Consider the following 20265-nt stretch of genomic DNA (forward strand, 5'->3'; position numbering starts at 1 on the left):
ACACCCCATTTTTACTTTTGTTTGTGCTTTCAGCCTCCTTCCAGTTAGTGACAGAAATGGGTGTGAAACCAATGCTGGATCCCAGACAGCTAAACATTTCTGAAAAGTAGACAACATTTTAAATTCAGCAATGGGTCATTTGTGTAGATCCTTCAAGGCTTTCCTACCTACAAAAAGTAACAGCTAAAATAAAAAAATATTGAAATTGATGTGAAAAGGAGCCATCTCTGTCAACGTTTTCTTCTATAACTTTTTTCCAGCTATGGAAGATTTTTGAAAGCAATATACTTTTAAGTCTGCTGGACTCTTCTGGTTGCAGGCATATCTAGGACTTGTAGGTTCATCAAGAACACTAGGTATCTAGAGCCAATAAATGACCTCCACCCTGCAATGGGTTTTTATTGTATACCGAGTATACAGCAACTCATTTGGTGAAATATAAAGAGTCAAAAATAGGTATCAAGGAAACCTTTGCATTTCCAAAATGGGCACAAGATAAGGGGGTTATTTGCACACCTCTGAATTCCAAGGTCCCCATACTAGCATGTGAATTACAGGACATTTATCAAATAAACTTCTTTTTTACACATTGTCTAACATTTGGAAGGAAAAAATGTAGAGAAAAACAAGGGGCAATAACACTTGTTCTACTTTCTGTGTTCCCTCAAGTCTCCCAATAAAAATGGTACCTCACTTGTGTGGGTAGGCCTACTGCTCATGACAGAAAACACAACATGGACACATCACATTTTTTGAAAAGTACCTAGCTGTGGATTTAGTTTGGCCTGTAGCTCAGCCGGCACCTATGGAAACATACCAAACATGCATTTTTGAAAACTAGACACCCAAGGAATCCAGGAAGGGGTGACTTGTGGGGCTCTCACCAGGTTCTGTTACCCAGAATCATTTGCAAACCTCAAAATGTGGCAACAAAACACTTTTCCCTCAGATGTTGGTGCTGCAAAGTTCTGGAATCTGAGAGGAGCCACAAACTTCCTTCCACCCATCATTTCGCCAAGTCTCCTGATAAAAATGGTATCTCACTTGTGTGGGTAAGCCTAGTGCTCATGACAGGAAATGCCGCAAAACACAACATGGACACATCACATTTTCCCAAAGAAAACGGACGTGTTTTTTGCAAAGTACCTAGCTGTGGTCTTTGGCCTCTAGCTCAGCCGGCACCTAGGGAAACCTAGCAAAACTAAACATTTTTGAAACCTAGACATCAAGGAGAATTCAGAATGTGACTTCTGGGGCTCTCACCAGGTTCTGTTATCCAGAATACTCAAAATTTGGCAAAAAACTATTTTTCCTCACATTTCGGTGATGGAAAGTTCTGGAATCTGAGAGGAGCTACAAATTTCCTTCCACCCAGCATTCCCCCAAGTCTCCCGATAAAAATGGTACCTCACTTGTGTTGGTAGGCCTAGTGCCCACGAAAAAAGCCCCAAAACGCAACATGGACACATCAAATTTTTACGTTGAAAACTGACATGTTTTTTGGAAAGTGGCTAGCTGTTGATATTGGTCTCTAGCTCAGCCGGTACCTAAGAAAACCTACCAAACCTGTGCATTTTTTAAAACTAGATACCTAGGGGAACCCAGGATGGTGTAACTTGTAGCGCTCTCACCAGGTTCTGTTACCCAGAATCCTTTGCAAACATCAACAGTTGGCAAAAAACACTTTTTCCTCACATTTCAGTGATAGAAAGTTCTGGAATCTGAGAGGAGCCACAAATTTCCTTCCACTCAGCATTCCCCCAAGTCTTCCGATAAAAATGGTACCTCACGTGTACGTAGGCCTAGAGCCCGTACCAGGGATGGATCACACAACTGGCAATGTTATACCCTACATAAGGGCAACTGCTGACCCTGGGGTGATCCATTCCTGACGCAGGCACTCAACTAGCGTTGTTATTTGGACAGGTAGGGAAACACTGGGTGGTAGGAACTTTGTGGATCCCAACATATTTCTGTAGTTTGTGTGACAGAAATACAAGAAAAAAGTGTTTGTATTCAACATTTCACTTTTGAAGATTATTCTGGGTAAGAAAACTTTGGGGAATCCACACAAGTCACACCTCACTGGACTCTCCCGGTCATCTAGTTTCCAGAAATGTCTTGGTTTGGTAGGTTTCCCTATATGGTCACCAAGCCCGGGACCAAAAACGCACCAGGGAGGTAGTGTGGGGCACGGTAGTTCAGGAAACATGAATGGATGCCAGTGCCTTTATTTCACGCAGTGTAAACACCTCCAGAGGCACATAAGATTTAGCATTTGATGGTAAAGGAGTAGGACAATAAACTAATATTTTTCTGCAAAAAGTTTCGCACAATTTGCTTTGGTTGACGAAATATTAATTACCACTGTACAGGCATGAAATCCACTAATAGGAATATACTAATTTAATAGGGTATGTATTCCCACAATGTGTAAAAATATAGGCAGTGGTGGCTCAGCCAATCAGCATGAGAGTGGAAAGTGGTCCATTCTTGATTTTAATTGTTGAAACAGTGGCAGGTTAATATTAGCTATCAGCAAAAACAGACTTACAAAGGTGTCTCCTATAGTTAAAAGAGAAAGAGCACATACGTGGTGTAGTTGCTGGTTAACACGTAAGCAGACATAAGTCAATTTTCACTTTCAAACAGCACTCTGAGTTCCTGCATAAATGTAATTCTGATAAAATGGTTTCCAGTATAACATATAAATATAATATTTTTTACATTTTTATCAATTGGTGTGGGATTTGTCTTGTGTTGTGTTTTCAATTTATTACTGTTTAAGTGCTGCATAAATACTTTATACATTGCCTCTAAGTTAAGCCTGACTGCTTCTGTGCCAAGCTACCAGAGAGTTAAACACAGGTTGATTTGGTGACTTTTTGTGGTTCACCTTGGCAAGGATTAAGGCTGTTGCCCAATTAGGATTTCACACCCCTCCACCAGCAACCCAATTTATCACAACAACAAATTCGAATTTCTGTTTTGATGAAAGCGCATTATAAAGCTTCACATCATCTGACTTAAAAAGTCCAGGAATGTTTTTGTCCTCGCCTAACAGGCATGTAACAAATTGGAACATCAGTTGTGGTATATCATCACCTTGCTCTTTTGCTCTTTTAAAAATATGTGGGTATTTTTTTCTTTTCTTGCGGCAGTCCTTTGCTTTCTAAATGGTTTACAATATAAAAAATAAGCAGTCAGGTATCAATTTCATTGTAATAGATAGTTTGTTTGCTTTAGATATACTTTATTTACACGCAAGCTTAATAGGTCCAATTATCAAAACAAAAAGTATCATGAATTCTTTAAAAGTAACCTGTTTTGGTCAGCGCTGACAGATAATATCAAGCAACGTTTATCAAGAGATCCTCTCTTTTGATATTATCTAAATTAGAGAATGGCAGATAAATATAAACAAATGGCTACCTAATGGAATGGGGTTGAACGAGAAGACGCTTGGGAGGGAACATTTTACATGAAAGCTTATTTGAGGTTTTCTTAAAACGGGATAAACCAAGCAATATACGCAATCCCTACTAACCTTATACAAATAACAATGACAAATCTTTTTTAGCGTTTTTCTCTCTTTTGTCTTCAAATGTTCATGTTGAATCCAATTGAAATAAAAAATTACATTACGTTTGGTCAGTCCCTTGTTTATAAAAAAGTGTGGTCAATACTTGTGGAAACTATCAAGCATTAATTACTGTTGGGCACGTATCTCTGTTAAGTCATAAGATTCACTGTAGTCAAGAGATCTACTTCAAAACTAGAGAATATCAAAATTTACATATTTTGCCCTTTTGCTTAGCGTCTCCTAGACAAGAAACAAGGCCATGATTAGCTGTGTCTTTGTCCTAGTCACATAATATAAATAGCGTGTTCTCAACCGAAATGCCACACCAGACTCCAATGCAATGATGAGGGGATGACTGGTTAAGCTAAAACAGCATAAAGGTACCTACAGTCTAGTAACAATCTGCCAAGGCACAGATTCATAAGGGAATGCAAATAGAGTAAACTGTTTACAAAACCATCACGTATGACATTCCCCCCTCTAACTATTGTCCGCCGTCATCAGAGTACCATTGAGATATTTTAGTTCTAAAATGTATTCAAACCGTGCCTTTGATATAGTGTCATCCCGCAGCAGTCTCCTTAACCCTGTTTTATCAAAATGTTTAACACTTTTATTTAGAGGGCGAGTTGCTGTATATCCATTCCCACGTTGACCTAACAGTCAGCTTTTGTTAGCATGATTATGCTCACATGGACGTTATGTCTTTTTTTATTAGAAATTCAGTGATTTGGAACTTTTCATACAAAATGTTAAAAACACTTATCTAAACACTATGGGGCTTATTTACAAGAAGAGGCGCAGCACCGAAAATGGCAGCGCCGCACTTCGTCACTTCAGAAACGCAGGGATGTGCTGTATTTACAAAAATACGGTGCACCCCTGTGTTTCCCCTAGCGCTGGCGCTACAGTTAGCTGCATAGCACAAACGCAGTCACCCTTGCTCCATAGAGCAAGGGTGCCTGCATTGCAGGGAATGATTGTTTATGTGCAGGAAGGTGTCCGTTCTTCCTCACAGCAAATCAATAATGGCTATTTTTTAAACTTCTATGTATGCTGCAGAATACAGCACACATAGAAGTAGCAAATCATCATTATTTAATCATTGTTTATGTGCAGGAAGGGGCACCTTCCTGCTCATAAACATACATTCATGGCATTTTGCTCTTTCTATGTGTGCTGCAGAATGCAGCACACATAGAAAAAGTAGAAACAAGGAGAAATAAAAGTATTTCTCCTTGTTACGCCATGCTAATGCTACCCCTGGGGTGGCATTAGTTTTTGGTGCTGCCTCAGATTTACGGTTTCTTGTCAGTCTGGGGCAGTGTCAAAAGCAATGGGTGTTGCAGTAATGGGTGTTGCAGTGGAACGCCCACAGCAACACCCATTGCACACCCGTCCACTGCAGAAAACTGCATGGGATGGGCCCATATGTACAAAGCAGTGTTAAGCCACTAAAATTGGCTTAGTGCTGCCTTGTAAATATGGCGCAGGGCACAGCGACACTCGAGTGTCTCAAAAATTGCACTTCTGATTTTATACCCTGTCCTAAGGAAAGCTACAATTTTCTCCGTAATTTCTAGGAGAATGTGTACCATGTTTTGAAGTGCTTGGGCCTTGAGGTCTAGAACAAAGTACCCTCTTGAGCTCATTACCAACACTTTATTATTTAAAAAATCAATATGCATGGCTTCTCAACCAAGAGAAAGCTGTACTGTTTCAAATTTGAAAGGTTGCGACCAGCTACTGCTGTTGCATACATGCAGACACACCTGCACTCAAATAACCTGATTTTTAGACTAGCTCCTAATTTTATATATAAAAATAACCTCATTGGGGTCTGTCTTGACAAGCAGCTGCCACCAGAGAATTAGGCGAGAGTCAGCAGGAAAGAGGCTCTGGCTCTGACAGCATGGTGGGAGCATGCTCACGTGATTTAGTTGGGCAGTCCTGTACTTCCTCAGAGTGAGTGCTTTGTTTTTTTCTTCACAATAATAACAATACATACATCTCCGTTATGCTGCGCCGGCATAGTATTACACTCCTCTAGCAAGCATATGGGTAACACAAAGAGCAACTGTTGTATCTGAAACATACAACTACTTAGAATCTACACATGCGACAATCATATATTTATGCTGCAGTTTGACTTTTCTTTGGCATGCTATAGAACTGGATTCAGACCTCTGAGCTGAAGGCGAAGTGTGACTTACAAGCTGTATAAATGGCATAAGCAGGGTGTTGTGATGGACACCCTCCTCTCAGACGGCATTGAGACATTTCTTTAAAGTCAGACCTATTGGCATTGCCAGCACTTTTTTTAGGGGGTGGATGATATTTAAATGTTTCTGTTCGTGGCTGGTTTGCCAGTTAGTAAATTCTACACAGATGAGGAGTAACTCATCAATAGATATAAAAAACAAAACGATCTGGTTACAAAGATGAACTATTTAGCTTGTATCTGGATTTAGGAAACATTTTATTTCCTCTTATATTTCTAACCACCAAGAATTTAAGTAATGAGAGTTTTTTCTACAAGTAAACGAAAACTATCATAAAAAAGACTTAGAAAAGATAACGAAATACAAACATTAACCCGCTAACACGAGCAGGACAACAAAATAAGCTCCAGAGTGGCACATATTACATCGTAGCATAAGCACTTGTATATTTGTCTGAACGCTAAATATGTTCAAAGCCTTGCAATAACTGTCCCTCAAAATGTGTCTGGCAGGAGCTAATGTAATTTGTATCCACTATGTGACTACATAACACACTACAGATATACTCAATGGTAATTAAGAACCCTTACCTGAATCGATCTGACATTCGAAGCTGGCTGTTTTGACATCTTGACAGAGAGATTCTTGCACCTGAAAGCAAAGAAAATACTGTAACCTACTACATTGATAACCTGCTGTTTGGCCTAGGCTTCCACCCAAACCCCATTCATTCCTTTAGCGAGATACTCTTTCAGGCTCAGTTTCAGAGTTGCTTAGATACCACTACCCATTCGACATGAAGGTAGAAACACCTGAGCTTTCTTTTCAATAATATATATCACAGTGAGAAATCGTGCAACTACTCACCCCATCTTGGTGCTAGGAGTGGATGTGTAACATAGATCAAAGTTTATTTTTTTCAGTAACATTTAAAATGTTTATGTTTGCAGGACAACCTTAGAAGTTTAAGTGTTTGTTCATCTGCATAATTGTTTTCCAAATAATTCCTAAATAAGCCTTACAGAATTGAAAAAAACGATATGAAATAATGACACGTAGTTTCGAAGCCTACAGAATGGCACTCTCTCACGGGTACTCCGTCTTCACCTGGCTACCAATGTTTTGTACGTGTCCTGTGGTGTCTTTTCACAGATATTGCTGCACTAGAGAAAGAAACACCACATAACTTTTTATAACCACACGTTGTATCACAAGAAGTGATATCACAGGACATTTGAGAGAACAATGTAGAGTTTTTTTTCAATCTTTAAAAATAAGCTGTAGCTTCAGCACGTTAACAGAGACAATCAACTGCTGACGCGAGCACCCATAACATTGAAAAATACTGACAGCTAATCACTTCTGCATCACACTTTCCTGCCTCCATATCTGAACGCCAGGAAACATTATCACAATGGTCAGATTACACAAACTGCTCTGGGCGGGAATTTGTACTAAGGTGCTTCTCGCCATCATGTTACTTTATAGAAGGGTATGTTATTTTGCTGTATTTCATTTTTAGGGGCCACTGTACACAAAATACCAAAACTGGCTTTAGTGCTACAAAACAGCAGTAACCATGGAAAAAAGACAACAAAATAGCACACTTACCGTATTTTACTAATACTGTGCATTACATGGTTCCAGTCCTTTCAGTAGTGTGCAGGATTACAAAGGCTGATTATCTAGTAGTAAAACAAATTGGTGTAACGCCCGCTCTGTGAGTACAAGAACACTACCGGTTTGATAATGTAGTTAATGACCTCCCACCCATGGAGCGGCTTTCTAATCGAAAGGTCCCAGCCTTCACATACACCTGCGACTGAGCATTATGGCACTGAAACATTTTGGATTGTGAAACATTTCACATTTTTGTCATGGCGGGTGGGGAAACTATTGTATTGGTTTAACACGAAAAATAGGCCCAAGGTACGAAAGAGCGTTTCAGTTGTTGGTTCAGTGCCCATTGATTTTTGCAAATCAATTTGGTTCTATCAAGCAGATCGTATCTCCTGCCACCCGCCAAATGACGGATTGCTTTGCCTGGGGGTGGTCACCCTTATCATATGCTTTCCTCCCAGTACATAAACACTTCCTCAGAATGGGCCTCAGGAGAGAGCATGTTGGTGGGAGATGAACTGTCACAAGTGACTGGTCATCAATAAAGTAAACAATGAGGCCCATATAGCGCCAACACAGGCATCCTTGCACCATCGTGCATGGATGTCCGCGTTTAGGGGTTTGATTGTTTATGTGTGGGAAGGTGTCCCTTCCTGCACATAAACAATCACTAATGGTGATTTGGCACTTCCGTGCAGCAGACACAGAAGTACCAAAGCGTCATTTTGAAATTATTGTTTATGTGCAGGAAGGGACACCTTCCTGCACATAAACAATCATGTCTGGCATTTTTCTCTTTCTATGTGTGCTGCAGAATGCAGCACACATAGAAAAAGCAAAAAACGAGGAGGAATAAAAGTATTCCTCCTCGTTACTCCTTGCTAACACCACCCCTGGGTGGCGTTAGATTTTGGCGCGGCCTCAGGTTTACGAAAACTTGTAAATCTGAGGCAGTGTCAAAATGCAATGGGTGTTGCTGTGGCACGCCCACAGCAACACACATTGCATGCCCCTTCCACGCAAAGGGCTGTGTGTAAAGGGGCTGTATTTACAAGGAGGAGTAAAGCCACAAAAAGTGGCTTAACGCCACCCTTTGAATAAGGCACAGTGCTTAGCGCCACCGGAGCGTCACGAAAAGTGACCCTCCGGTGGAGCTAGGGGCTCATAAATATGCCCCTGAGTGTTTAGCCTGGTTCCAAAATGGCCACAAATTATGTTGTGCGCTCAGAGCGTAAAGACACATTGAAGATGCTTAACACTCACAGCAGTAAGGGCTGAAGGGGCCCCCTCCAGTATAGGTAAGCCATGTGTACGCTGTGAACATTTAAGGCCACAACATTGCATTACACGCTGCACGAAATGTGAAGCAATTTGGAGAATGCATGTACTAATTGGTAAGATGTTTACCACTCCTGGATATTATCACACATGTCCATGAGCATGACCTGTTGAGAGCAGGCCAGTGAAGGTGTGTTTGAACCAGGGCCGGCTTTACTGCGATGCGACTAGTGCAGCAGCACCTGGTGCTGAGTTCGGGGGCAGTAGGCTGTGTTTAGAAATAACTTACCGGTTCAAAAGTACCTCCTGCAGAGTTCCTTTACTGTCCAGCAGTTTTCAGGCAATAATAAAAATCCCAAGATAGCTGTGGTGGTTAATATTCCTGCTGGAAAGAGATAGAGTTTTGTCTAGTGGCAAAGTTGACTCATAATAAAGTAGAACAGAGGGTTAATATGCCTGCTGCAGAGAACGTGTACCACCAGATAACAAAACTGTATTTTATGTGGATAGCAGTTCATATGTTATAATCTTAAAGCAGCATAGTGACAAAAAGACTGTCAATAAAAAGCTACATGGAAACTGCATGGACCTGCGGATCCTGACTACTTCCAAGCGGTAGATGCTGTAGCTAGGATCATGCTTTGGAATGGTGGCTCCCAAAGGATAGCAATTGCTACCCTGACCAGACGACCAATGGATAGGGGAATTGCACTCCTCAATCTGCATCTCTTTTATTGGAAGGCCAAACGGTTACTGGTGACCGAGTGGTCCTTCGCAGATCAAAGGAACAGGCAGACCAAAGGGTGTTGGACCCCATAGGATATGTGGAGCGATTTTATGGCCAGACAAATTCATTCACCTCCTGCAGCCCACAGCTGCGGTGATCCAGATGTGGAAATGGGTGTTGTGCAGGGAGAGATCAGTGGACAAACTCATCCTGCAGACACAGTATAGAAATCCAGGACATCGATATACGTACAAAGAGTGACAGGGCACTGACAGTGGGACATGCTGGGCGTCACAAAGCTTGGAGACCTAAGAAATGCAGCTAGATGGATGTCATTTGAGGAGCTACATCAGCAATATGACCTATTTGGGGACCAGTTCCCACACTATAGGGAAGTTAGGACAATCCTACAACACAAGATTGACTAGACAGGCTATAAACGGGAAAAACTCACTAAGTATAGCGTACAGGGAACCGCCTCAAACACACATGCCATGTCACAAATATACTCTACACTCCTTGTGCATTGCTAACTCTCCCTACAGATGCTGAAGGAGAAATGGGAGAGAAACCTAAGTAGAATGGAAGGTGATGACTGGGCCTTGCATGTCGATACCCAGAGGAACTGGTCATTCGGGCCAGGTTCTGCCTGATCCAGCTGAAGCTGCTACACAGGGCCTACTTTGCTCAAACGAGCTTACACATGATGGGGCGATGGACACAGACCAATGCCGAAGAGAGCGCGTCCAGTCATGCACCCTAGTACATAGGTTTTGAACAGGTTTTGGACAGCAATACATAACAGACTAGCACGAGTGTTAGGAGACACCTTAATACTGACCTCCCCCGTTGAAACTTCAGCGATCAAGAGAGACACAACCCTCAACAGATATACAATAGCTTTCTGCAAACCAGCCCTGACAGTGACAAGGTGAGGCATGGAGAGACACTGGGGGAGGACGGAACACCCGACTGTGCAGGAATGGAACTTCATCATGGAGTGGTGCAGACAGGCAGAAGAACCTATCTAGTGTGTGAGGGGATGCCCCCAAAAGTATGTAAAGATATGGGACCCATGGCAGGAACTTGAAGAAAATTGACATGAGGCAACACAACCCCTTGATGCCGGCTTATAGTATGCAGAACGCCACCCAAACCAGACGGGGAAGCCTGGGGACACCCAATGGGAGGGGTACCAAGGCCTAAGGACGAGGCAAAAGTTGATTTCTTGATGTTTTGAAACATGACACTTTCTGCCCATGATGGTGGTTATGTACTACTGTAATAATCTCCTCTGCGTACCCTGCAAGTTGTTAATAGTTTCTGATTTTTTATGAAAATGCTTAATAAAAAGGTTTGGAAAAAAATTAACTACATGGTATAGGTTAGAACGTTAAGTTTTTCCCCAGTCTTTTATTATCTTAATGTTGGTAAAAAGGGTTTGTTTGGGTAGAAATATATTCTTATCAGAAAGCCAACTCGAACCACTGTGGTGCATTTTAAATCCTGAGTTTTTGCTTCTTCAGGCTAACACTCTTAAATAGTCTTTATGGACGAATTGTGATCCCTACAACTTGCTGTCCTCATTGACTTATGTAACAGTTCCTATAGACTGATTTATATTTTCTCTGTTTACTGTGTGTGTAATGTAAAGTGCTCTGACAACCTACACTGGTATAAGTACACTATGGAACAAATTAAATGTATGTAAGATAAGGGCTATGGAGAGATCAGGGGCACTGTCAGAGGTGGAAGTGAGGGAATCCATGAAGAATTATGTCAATGTGAGGCGTCAAAAAGACTGTTGCATCAGGCACCACCAGCACTAAAGAGGGTCATGGTTTGAGCATTACAAGACCAGACACATTTGCAGCGAGTGGCGAAAACAGCTCTCTAAACACAGTCACCCCAGAAACAACTAATTGAATCAAAAAACGAATAAAGGCAAGATTCAAAAAGCCATTGCAAATTTACTGTTAGTGGCAAAGACTTTTATGACTGTGCCAAGTGTGTTTGCGGTGCATGGAGGGATTCCAAACTATAGTGCGGGCCCACAAGAAACTCTCCTATGGAATTGCACAACAAACCTTTTTCCAATGCAAATTTATTTGAGACAGTTAAATGGGAAAATTGCTGCAGAAAATAGAGAATGGCCACCCGCCAGCAGCAACCACTGCAAATCCTTTAACAATGAAAGGATAATAATCTAAGTTTATTATCCTTTCATTGTTAAAGGGGCAGGGCATTGGGGATGACAGGGATGAGGGGAGTGCACTGTGTACACCCCTCAGTGCGCATGTATGTGTGGCCGGCCTACTCGAGCTGTCCAAACAAACATGCGCAGTAGGCTCTCTCCAGACTGGCACTGTGCTGTCGAGCTGGAGAGAGCTGGCACAGGCTCCCAGTCTGACTGAGAGCGCACTGCCTGAGCCCTCGCAGCCAATCCTTACGCTGCTCTGAGCAGCATCAGGGTAGGCTGCAGGGCAGGCTGGGAGCCTTCGCCTGCAGCCTGCTGAGGAGACAGGGAAGCGGCAGCAGAGCACGGCATGCAGGTAAGTTTATAATTTTTTTTTTTTTTTAAATGTCATTATTATTCCCCCCACCACCTCCCCTGGACCCCATCCACCCGCTGCCCCACCCCCTGAAACACCTGCGAGTCGCGACTGCAACAGTGGCTGGATTATTTGGCAGTGAGACACATAAGCTTGCTTACTGCATTGGGGCCCTCATTCACTTTCTCGACAAGCTTGTAAAGTTAGAGCATTTAGGGCCATATGTTCAAAGGTTTTTATGGTTGCAAATGGGCCGATTCGCAGACTCCCTTCGTAATACCAAATTACACTGGTATGTGTGAATGTTTTGGGAGCAAAATGCTGTTGCAAAACATTTGCATTTTACCACCCACCTCAAGTAGGTGGTAACCCATTCTCAAACGGGAGGGGTCCCCAGAGGACCCTTTCCCCTTTGTGAATGTTTGTAAAAACATTTTTAAGAGTAGGCAGTGTCCCACGGACCACCGCCTACTTCCAAAAAATGAAAAGAAAACTTTTCCTTTTTTTTTAACGCATCCTGTTTTCTTTCAGGAAAATAGGCTGCATTTAAAAAAATATATATATTTATTTAAAAATAGTCACAGACATGGTAGTCTGCTAATTTGTGAATATTCATGAGGAAGGTCTATTTACGACCCACTGGGAATCGCAAAATGTGTCAAAGACACATTTGTACATTGGTGTTTGTGATTACCAAATAGCAAATCACAATAATTCGCTATTTGGTAATCACAAAATGACTACCTTTGTACATGTGGCCCTTAGAGAAGGGCTTGCAGAGATCCGAACAATGAACGAACATCATTGGTGTCATAAATGGCACAAACTCATCCTGCTTTGAAATAGTCCCCTTCTTGCACACATCATATATATTGAAATAGGAAGTCAGAGGATTTACTTAATGTGCAGGCAGTGTGGGACTCCAACTATAATGAGGCATGGTTCAGTACTTCTGCATCTGGAAGATGATGTGCTATGGGACAGCCTTTTCCTTGGGAAGAAAACATGCACATCATAACATCTGTGCCTGTGTAGCAACTTTATAGTAACGTATCATAATGTTCCCCCAAATAAATAATCATGCATTTGACAATACTCAGTGTCCCCAAAGACCTCACTTGAACCCTACAACAACTGGGAAGCCCAATAGTGCATATTGAAAGACAAGTTGTGTTATGCAGCATACCTTTAGCATCCTACCTTCGAAATCTAGATGTCTCCAGAAATCTTGGTAGGGCAATGGCACTATCATGACATGTACTGTAAATTCATAGCCACAAATGCCATTGCAATGTGTAGCGGCATTTACCTAGAGGTTGAGGTTGAGGGTGGCTTGGAAGCAGGTGATAATGAATAGCCAGCTCATTGGCAGGATGCTAAAGAAACTATGAAAGGACATTCTAGGTGGAACGAAGTGGTTTAAAAGTTTCTATAGTTAGTGGGCATATGCCCTTGTGAGATACACTAATGTATGTTTTTTAATGCAACAACATTTTCTAACAGATGGAACAACTAAAACATAAGCCCATCTGAACAAGTACTTAAAGATGAGAGTTCCGAAAGTACAAAGATAAATAAATAAAATAAAAGAAGCAACTGTGAACTGTTGGAAATGAAAAGCCAAGTGCCATCAATCCCGCCGGTGGGACAGATTACTTGCATGTCATCTGTGCCAGCATTTTCCCAGTTGACCCTTGAGATTGGGCGTGCACTGAAGATGAAATGGATGCTCCCCGTGATGGAGCCCTTCTCCCTTGCTGGGTGTTTACAGTGAACATCTTTCACCACAGAATGAACTGAACTGCAACAAAAAGCTGTTGATACCTCCAGCAGCCCCCGTCAGTATTGCACCAAACCAAAGCCAAATGAAGCCGGACAGTGAATGTGCTGGGGATAGTAGGAATCATGGACAACTGAGTGACTGATCAAGTATCCTCACTGTCATGGGTGTGTTCTGGCAGCATAAGATGTTGGATGTCATTTCGTAGCACTCCTGCGACAAACCGACCATCCTTCACTACCCAGTCTGCCCCGGGCCAGAAGGGCTCCCAGAGTAGAGCAGCCTCCCAATGCGGAGCAACCAGGCCTTGGAGCTTCCTAGACACAGTGACACGCCCATTGAGGTGGGTGCCTACGGCGGTGACCAGGCCCTGGGGGAGACAAGAAGAGGCGGGCCTCAGCATGGGGACCTGCCATTCTTCCGGGCTGCTACAGTGCACCACGAGGCCACAACAAACTACTGGATTTAGTAAGAAGATGGCAAGTAGAGGCAAGTGGGGACCCCCCCACCCAGATTATAACCCCTGATGTGGACCACTGAGGACCTGTGGGGGTTACCTACCATAAGAACAACAGAAGATGAAAGAGGGGATCAAGGAACACCCAGGCATTGCAGGGATCCAGGAGAGACAATCGGCACAATGGGGTGGAATTAATCATGCCTAGCACCAGTGGCGACTAAAGCATCTGCATGACCATGGGCATGAGCAGGGATTATTTTAGCTGTGTGAATCCCTTACCCTGACTAGAGTGAGGGTCCCTACTTGGACAGAGTGCAAACCATTGCCAACTAGAGACCCCATTTCTAAAATGCGCAGATTGCAACCACTTTTACCATATCAATTTTAGTACATTCCAAATGAGAAATCACAAATTGCAAAGTGTTATTAGTTGGAATTTACGATTTTTTTATTGGAGTCTTTGGGCATGAGACCCTATGTTTTATTTGCAGTGATCTGTTTCCTCTGCACAGCCTTGGTACATACTTTTAGTCTTTGTCAATGAATTGTACATTCTAGGAAATGCTTTTCAAGTCCCAATGATCTACACTGCATCTTGTGACCCAATCAGAGACTATGGTTTTGGTTATGGACAGTTGAATCAGTACACCATACACAATTAGCCAGGGTCCAATTAAAGTCTGCCAGCTCGGTAGCAGTGGTACCTGGGCAGAAATCCAGTCATGATCCATGTGAATTAACCAGAAATAAAATAATCACAGGAAATAGTCTAAATTACTGAAAGAAATCACAGCAGGGGTGAATAATGCTGTTGCACATTTATGGGCAAATTTACTAACACCTTGCACTGGGTTTACATCACAGAGTGCTGTGTTGGGGTGGACTTTCCAATGCAGAACCTGATTTGCACTGCACCACGAGTGCATTCCATGGGTGATGAACACTGTTCGCATGCAAACACCTGTGCATTTTCACACAAAGTTCAATCTAATAAAAAGGATAGACAAGACTTTGAAGCAGAAATTTATGCCACCTCAAAACAGGCAGACGCAAAGTTAGAGAAACATTTCTAGTTCACAAAACCTTTCAATCTTGGCAGGTGTGCTGCACAGTACAGTCCTTCCACTACAAAACCTATACTTGACAGAGTGCACACACCCTTGCACTATGGTGAAAGAGTGCATGTATCTGTACATGGCGGCCTATGGTACTGTTCTGCTCTCTCCCTTTCACACACTGCAGTGCAGCAACTTTGGCTGCTTCACGGCGTTCTGTGAAAGTTAGTAAATCTACCCCTTAGTTTCAGTGCGTTTGACACTAATGAACCCAGACTTATGGCCTGATTTAGAACTTAGCGGACGGGTTACTCCATCACAACGATGACGGATATCCCGTCCGCCGAAATCTAAATCCCACAGGATAGGATGGGATTTAGATTTTGGTGGACGAGATGTCTGTCGCCGTAGTGACAAAGTGACCCATCTGCCGAGTTCCAAATCAGGCCTTTAGTGTTTTATAGACTCTGCATTATTTTTTATTTAATGAAACGTTCGCCAATTAAATTGGTATGTTGCTGTAGAGTAGATCACACAAGTAAGGCACAAGTCCTCCTGCATAAGAACATGTGTAAATCATTATTCTTGTAGTGCAACTGTGCATGCACTTTTGCAGATTACTTTGGGAAAGTTTAAAAGTGGGTGTGGTTGTGAGAAGGTAGCCTCTTTCTAGCATGGTTAACCCCATTTTTGGCCTGTATGTCAGTGTGTTTTTACTGCCTCACTGGGATCGTGCTAGTCAGGACCCCAGTGCTCATAGTTTGTGGCCTACATGCTAGTATGTTTTACTGTTTTGTCAGTATGTTTGACTGTGTCACTGGAGTTCTGCTAACCTGAACTCCAGTACTTATGCTCTCTCAGATTCCAAATTTGTACTTACATACTTGACCCCCCTTATAAGTCCCTAGATATTGGTACCTAGGTACCCAGGGCATTGGGGTTGCAGGAGATCCTTATTGACTGCAGCATTTCTTTTGCCACCCATAAGGAGCTCACACAAACACTTTTTCAGGACTGCCATTGCAGCCTGAGTGAAATAGTGCAAGCACTATTTCACAGCTATTTTCACTGCACCAGGTAACTTATAAGTCACCCATATGTCTAACCTTCAGTTTCTGAAGGCTAGGTGCAAAGTTACTGAGTGTGAGGGCACCCCTGCACTAGCAGAGGTGCCCCCACATTGTCCAGGACCAATTTCCCAGACTTAGTGAGTGCGGGGACGCCATTATACATGTGCACTACATATAGGTCAATACATATATGTAGCTTCAAAATGGTAACTCCGAATATGTCTAGCCCTCCTGGGGTTTGAGCAGCTCAATCCCAGGAAAGCAGAACAATGCATTTCCTTTAGGAGAGGGGTGCTACACCATTTCCCTTAGGAAATAGGTTTTACAGGCATGGGAGTGGTTTTCTCCCAGAGCCTCTGGAAATTCTTTGAAGGACACAGATGGTGCCCTCCTTGCATAATCCAGTTACACCGGTTCAGGGACCCCCAGTCCCTGCTCTGGCACGAAACTGGACAAAGTAAAGAGGAGTGATCACTCCCCTGTCCATCACCACCCCAGGGGTGGTGCCCAGAGCACCTCCAGAGTGTCCCTGGGTTCTGCCATTTTGTTTTCAGGATGTTCAGGGACCTCTGGGAGCATCTGAGTGGCCAGTGCCAACAGGGGACGTTAGAGACCCCTCCTGATAGGTCCATACCTGGTGAGGTGACCAATCCCCCTCTGAGGGCTATTTAGGGTCTCTCCTGTGGGTGTTTCCTCAGATTCGGATTGCAAGGCTCCAGCAGGACTCCTCTGCATCCTTTGCTTCACCTTCTACCATCGGATAAACCACAGAACTGCTCCAGGAACTCTACAACTTCCAACAAAGTATTCAAGGTGGCTACTGCAACTCTGTAACTTCAGCTCCTGCCAGCAACTGCAACAGTTTCCAGGTTGTGCACGCTCCAAGGACTGCCTGTCTTCATCCTGCATCAGAAGAATTGAAGGAATCTCCCGTGGAGTGACAGAGTTACTTCCCTGCTTCAGCAGGCACCTCACTGTAGCGACAATCGGTACTCTGGGTCCCCTCTCCTGATTACGAGCCTGGATCCTGGAACACAAGTGGTAGACTGATGTGATGCAGACTGTTCAAAGGTCCAGCTGTCCAAATTTGGTGGAGGTAAGAGCTTGCCTCTCCAAGCCAGATAGTACCCCTGTGCACTTCATGTTTTGCAGCTCCTAGGGCTTCTGTGCAATTCTCCAATAAATCCTTCATGCACAGCATAGCCCGGGCCCCCAGCACTCTATCCTGTGATGCTCAGCTCACTGAGTTGCTCCCCAGCGGTGTGGGATCCCTTTGTGTAGTGCTGCAATAACTGCCATTTGCAACTCCTTTGTCCCCATGCTGTGGGATTCCTGTGCACGCTGTCTGGTCTTCTGAGGGCTCTCTGAGTTGCTGAGAGCCTCCTCAGTCTCCTCCTTCTGGGCAGAGTTGACCTGGCCCTTCCTGGGCCTGGGCAGTGCCATTTTTTACAAAACGTGATTTTTGCATTTACTAAGGCTTGTTGGTGGAATCCCATGACACAAACCAGACTGCATTCATCTATCGGTGTGAGACATCTTCTGCAGCAACCAGGAACCCATATCTGTCTTCTTTGGTTCAATACTGACTTTGTCTTCTCACCAGTGGTTCCTCTTTTGCACCTTCATCCGGGCTAGCAGGGGCTCCTGTTCTCCCTGGACTCTTCACTGCTTCTTGGACCTGGTACCCTTCTTCCACAGGTCTTCAGGTCCAGGAATCCATCATTGGTATCTTGCAGTCTCTTCTGGTTCTTGCAATATCTTCTATCACGACTTCTAGTTTGTTTAAGGAAATTTGCTGTGTTTTACTCCTGCTTTCCTGGGCTCTGGGTGGCACATTTTACTTACCTTTGGTGTTTTCTTACACTCCCAGCACCCCTCTACACACTACACTTGCCTAGGTGGGAAACCGACTTTCACATTGTACTATTTTAGTATATGGTTTGTGTTCCCCCAGGCCCATTGCAACCTATTGTGATTTTCACTATTTCCACTATTTTCTGACTGTTTACTTACCTGTTTTTGGTTATTAGTGTATATATTGTGTAATTTACTTACCTCCTAAGGGAGTATAGCCTCTAAGATATTTTTGGCCTTGTTTCACTAAAATAAGGTACATTTATTTTGGGTAACACTGAATATTGTCTTTCTTGTGTGTAAGTACTGTGTGACTACAGTGGTAGTGCAAGAGCTTTGCATGTCTCCTAGTTCAGCCTTGGCTGCTCTGCCTACAGCTACCTCTAGACAGCCTGGCTTCTAGACACTGCCTACATTTCACTAATAAGGGATAACAGGGCCTGGTATAAGGTGTAAGTACCATAGGCACCCACTACAAACCAGGCCAGCCTCCTACAGTGGTGTGCTTGTGTATGTCTGTAGAGAGCTTAGTGTGGGGGGTGTTTATGTGCATGATATGGTGCTGCATGGTTGGTGTGATTTCAATGGAGCATGTTGTCATGAGAGATGAACATGGAATCGAGTGAGATTCGCAGGGGGACTGTTGCTGCAGGGAAGTGGTAACATACACATTGTTGCAATGACTGATAAGTGCACTAATGTTTCCTGCTGCTGGCTAACATGCTTCTTTCATCAACCAAAGACATTAGTGATGAGTGGAATCTGCTGTTCACCCCCAAATCAGCGTTGTATTTGTCAACGTGGCTGATGTGTGACATTCCAATGTACAATATGTGTGATTATATGTGGTATAACAGAGAGGATGTCAAATTTTATAGAGCTCAGGGTTGTGTCACCTGTGAGCAAAAATGATGTTATTCTGGAGGATGTAAATAGTTCAATTAAATGCAAAACATCAAAGGATGTTTGAGGTGCATTGAGCTGTTTTGAAGAAACTTGAAGTAGCAAGAGTTTCCAGTGATGCATGAGAGGTGCAGATCATTGATTGTGTTCTGTGTATGTGTGCAGATATGTGCCTCTATGAGCTCTGTGTGTTGAGTGGAGGTGTGTGTGTGTGTGTGACTGTCTGTGTGGTGCGTGAATTAGTGCAAACATGTTTGTGTAGATATTAAGAGAGGGAATAGTGTCATATACTTGGGTTTGTTTGTGGGAGGCATTTTATGATGCATTGGAATGCTCTTTTGTGGTTTTTCATATGTTCATAGAGACATTTGGAGGACCACCCTCAGCCTACCCAGACCTATGTTATGATATCTAGAAGTATTAATTTAGGAGCCAGTTCACAAATGTATGTGCCCATGAAGAAGAACCCCTGTAGGCCTACTTCACAAATTCATATATGACTTTGTGAATTGACCACATAGTTTGGAATATAGACGAGTATAAAAAATGGTTTTCATGTGTGACAAAAAAGCTCTCTAAAAACAGAAGCCATGAGGACCAAAACATTAAGTTAGGGTTAGCTTAAAGATTATGGGGACAATTCACATAAGCATACATTACACAACATACTCATAAATGCTGCAGTGAATTGGCACCATAGTGTACGTTCTGCCAGTAGTGGATGAATGTCATCACTAAGGGCCATATGTGCAAAGGCACTTTCCATTTCCTAATGTTGTGAACCGCAGTTTTGAGCTGTTAGGCAATGTAAAATGTCATTGCAGTGGTGTAAAATGCAATTTCTATCTAGTAGAAATCACATTTTGAAAATCACTACATAGGAAATTGCTAATAGGGATTTCCAAAAAGCAAATCTTAAACTGCATCTACAACAGTTTTCCTAATTGTGAATAGTTGCAAAACAGCCATTTAGGAAATGCAATTACCATCAATCTGGTGGTAACCAGGTGCAAACTATAAAAAGGCACCCAAAATGCATCTGGCTCTTTCAGAATGGTGGCTCTGTAAATTTTGGCGAGGAGGATGAGGATTTTGGCAAGCAGGCAGAGGAGGAGGAGACAGGAGAGCATATTTAGGGTGAGGGTCACCCTGTTTGAACAG

The 20265-nt window shown here is 43.0% G+C and overlaps 1 protein-coding gene across 1 annotated transcript in view; it reads right to left on the reverse strand.

The window, feature by feature from the left end:
- SMPX (small muscle protein X-linked) overlaps positions 1–20265 on the reverse strand; it is a 275875-nt gene that overhangs the window by 244144 nt on the left and 11466 nt on the right. The window contains exon 2 of the mRNA XM_069204734.1: positions 6396–6456. Coding sequence (XP_069060835.1) covers positions 6396–6434 — 39 coding nt within the window. The 5' untranslated portion in view covers positions 6435–6456. The remainder of the gene's footprint in view (positions 1–6395; positions 6457–20265) is intronic.

Source organism: Pleurodeles waltl, chromosome 8, assembly GCF_031143425.1.
Source record: "Pleurodeles waltl isolate 20211129_DDA chromosome 8, aPleWal1.hap1.20221129, whole genome shotgun sequence".
Lineage (NCBI taxonomy): Eukaryota > Metazoa > Chordata > Amphibia > Caudata > Salamandridae > Pleurodeles > Pleurodeles waltl.